General features: G+C 48.0%; 1 protein-coding gene across 1 annotated transcript; it reads right to left on the reverse strand.

Annotated features, from left to right (window-relative positions):
• Positions 1-437: 437 nt before the first annotated feature.
• On the reverse strand, positions 438-1,400 carry LOC138367689 (aggrecan core protein-like). The gene has a single exon (XM_069329654.1). The coding sequence runs from the start codon at positions 1,398-1,400 to the stop codon at positions 438-440; it is 963 nt and encodes a 320-aa protein (XP_069185755.1).
• Between the last annotated feature and the right edge of the window lie 253 nt (positions 1,401-1,653).

Here is a 1,653-nt window from a genome sequence, read left to right on the forward strand (position 1 = left end):
ACATACTCCAATCTATCCACACACACAGGAATAACTCTACGGCACATACTCATACATATTCATCTTCTCTTCTCCTCCTCTTCTTTCTCCCTACATGGCCGCATACCAACCACATTGCTTCCCGCCCCTACCCAACATGACCCTCTCTCAAGTGACGCCTGGCCGGACGCCATGCATCAGCCAGGCGCCAAAAACATCCGGGGAAGCCCCAGAAACCTTTGAGATGATGTACACATGCCCACATACTTATCCCCCCCCCTCCCCTCTTACCTACATGACCCACAACGTCCCATACATTTTACCCCTGTGACCCACAACGTCCCCCCTGATGCAACCCGTTCCATTCTACGGACTCCCACACCACTTTTGACTATGACGGAGTTCGATCCCTGAGCTTCTCCTCAGGTTTGGGACGGTCGTAGTCACATACTTCACTACTAGTCTCTGCTAACATCGAGGGTTCCAAACATGTCTCTGCTAACATCGAGGGTTCCAAACATGTCTCTGCTAACATCAAGGGTTCCAAACATGTCTCTGCTAACATCGAGGGTTCCAAACATGTCTCTGCTAACATCGAGGGTTCCAAACATGTCTCTGCTAACATCGAGGGTTCCAATGCAGTCTCTGCTAACATCGAGGGTTCCAAACATGTCTCTGCTAACATCGAGGGTTCCAATGCAGTCTCTGCTAACATCAAAGGTTCCAAACATGTCTCTGCTAACATCGAGGGTTCCAAACATGTCTCTGCTAACATCGAGGGTTCCAAACATGTCTCTGCTAACATCGAGGGTTCCAAACATGTCTCTGCTAACATCGAGGGTTCCAAACATGTCTCTGCTAACATCAAGGGTTCCAAACATGTCTCTGCTAACATCGAGGGTTCCAAACATGTCTCTGCTAACATCGAGGGTTCCAAACATGTCTCTGCTAACATCGAGGGTTCCAATGCAGTCTCTGCTAACATCGAGGGTTCCAAACATGTCTCTGCTAACATCGAGGGTTCCAATGCAGTCTCTGCTAACATCAAAGGTTCCAAACATGTCTCTGCTAACATCGAGGGTTCCAAACATGTCTCTGCTAACATCGAGGGTTCCAAACATGTCTCTGCTAACATCGAGGGTTCCAAACATGTCTCTGCTAACATCAAAGGTTCCAAACATGTCTCTGCTAACATCGAGGGTTCCAAACATGTCTCTGCTAACATCGAGGGTTCCAATGCAGTCTCTGCTAACATCAAAGGTTCCAAACATGTCTCTGCTAACATCGAGGGTTCCAAACATGTCTCTGCTAACATCGAGGGTTCCAAACATGTCTCTGCTAACATCAAAGGTTCCAAACATGTCTCTGCTAACATCGAGGGTTCCAAACATGTCTCTGCTAACATCAAAGGTTCCAAACATGTCTCTGCTAACATCAAAGGTTCCATACAAACATCAAGACCTACACAATACCTATCAAAGTTGCTATGGAGACGTTCCTGGATGACTTGGTGCTACATAACTCTGGACGAGCACCTGGGTGCTGTAGATGACACAGGTAAGACAGGCACTCTGGCACACGTGAAGGTGCTGTAGATGACACAGGTAAGACAGGCACTCTGCCACACCTGAAGGTGCTGTAGATGACACAGGTAAGACAGGCACTCTGCCACAC

The sequence above is a fragment of the Procambarus clarkii genome, chromosome 23 (genome assembly GCF_040958095.1).
Source record: "Procambarus clarkii isolate CNS0578487 chromosome 23, FALCON_Pclarkii_2.0, whole genome shotgun sequence".
NCBI classification, from domain to species: domain Eukaryota; kingdom Metazoa; phylum Arthropoda; class Malacostraca; order Decapoda; family Cambaridae; genus Procambarus; species Procambarus clarkii.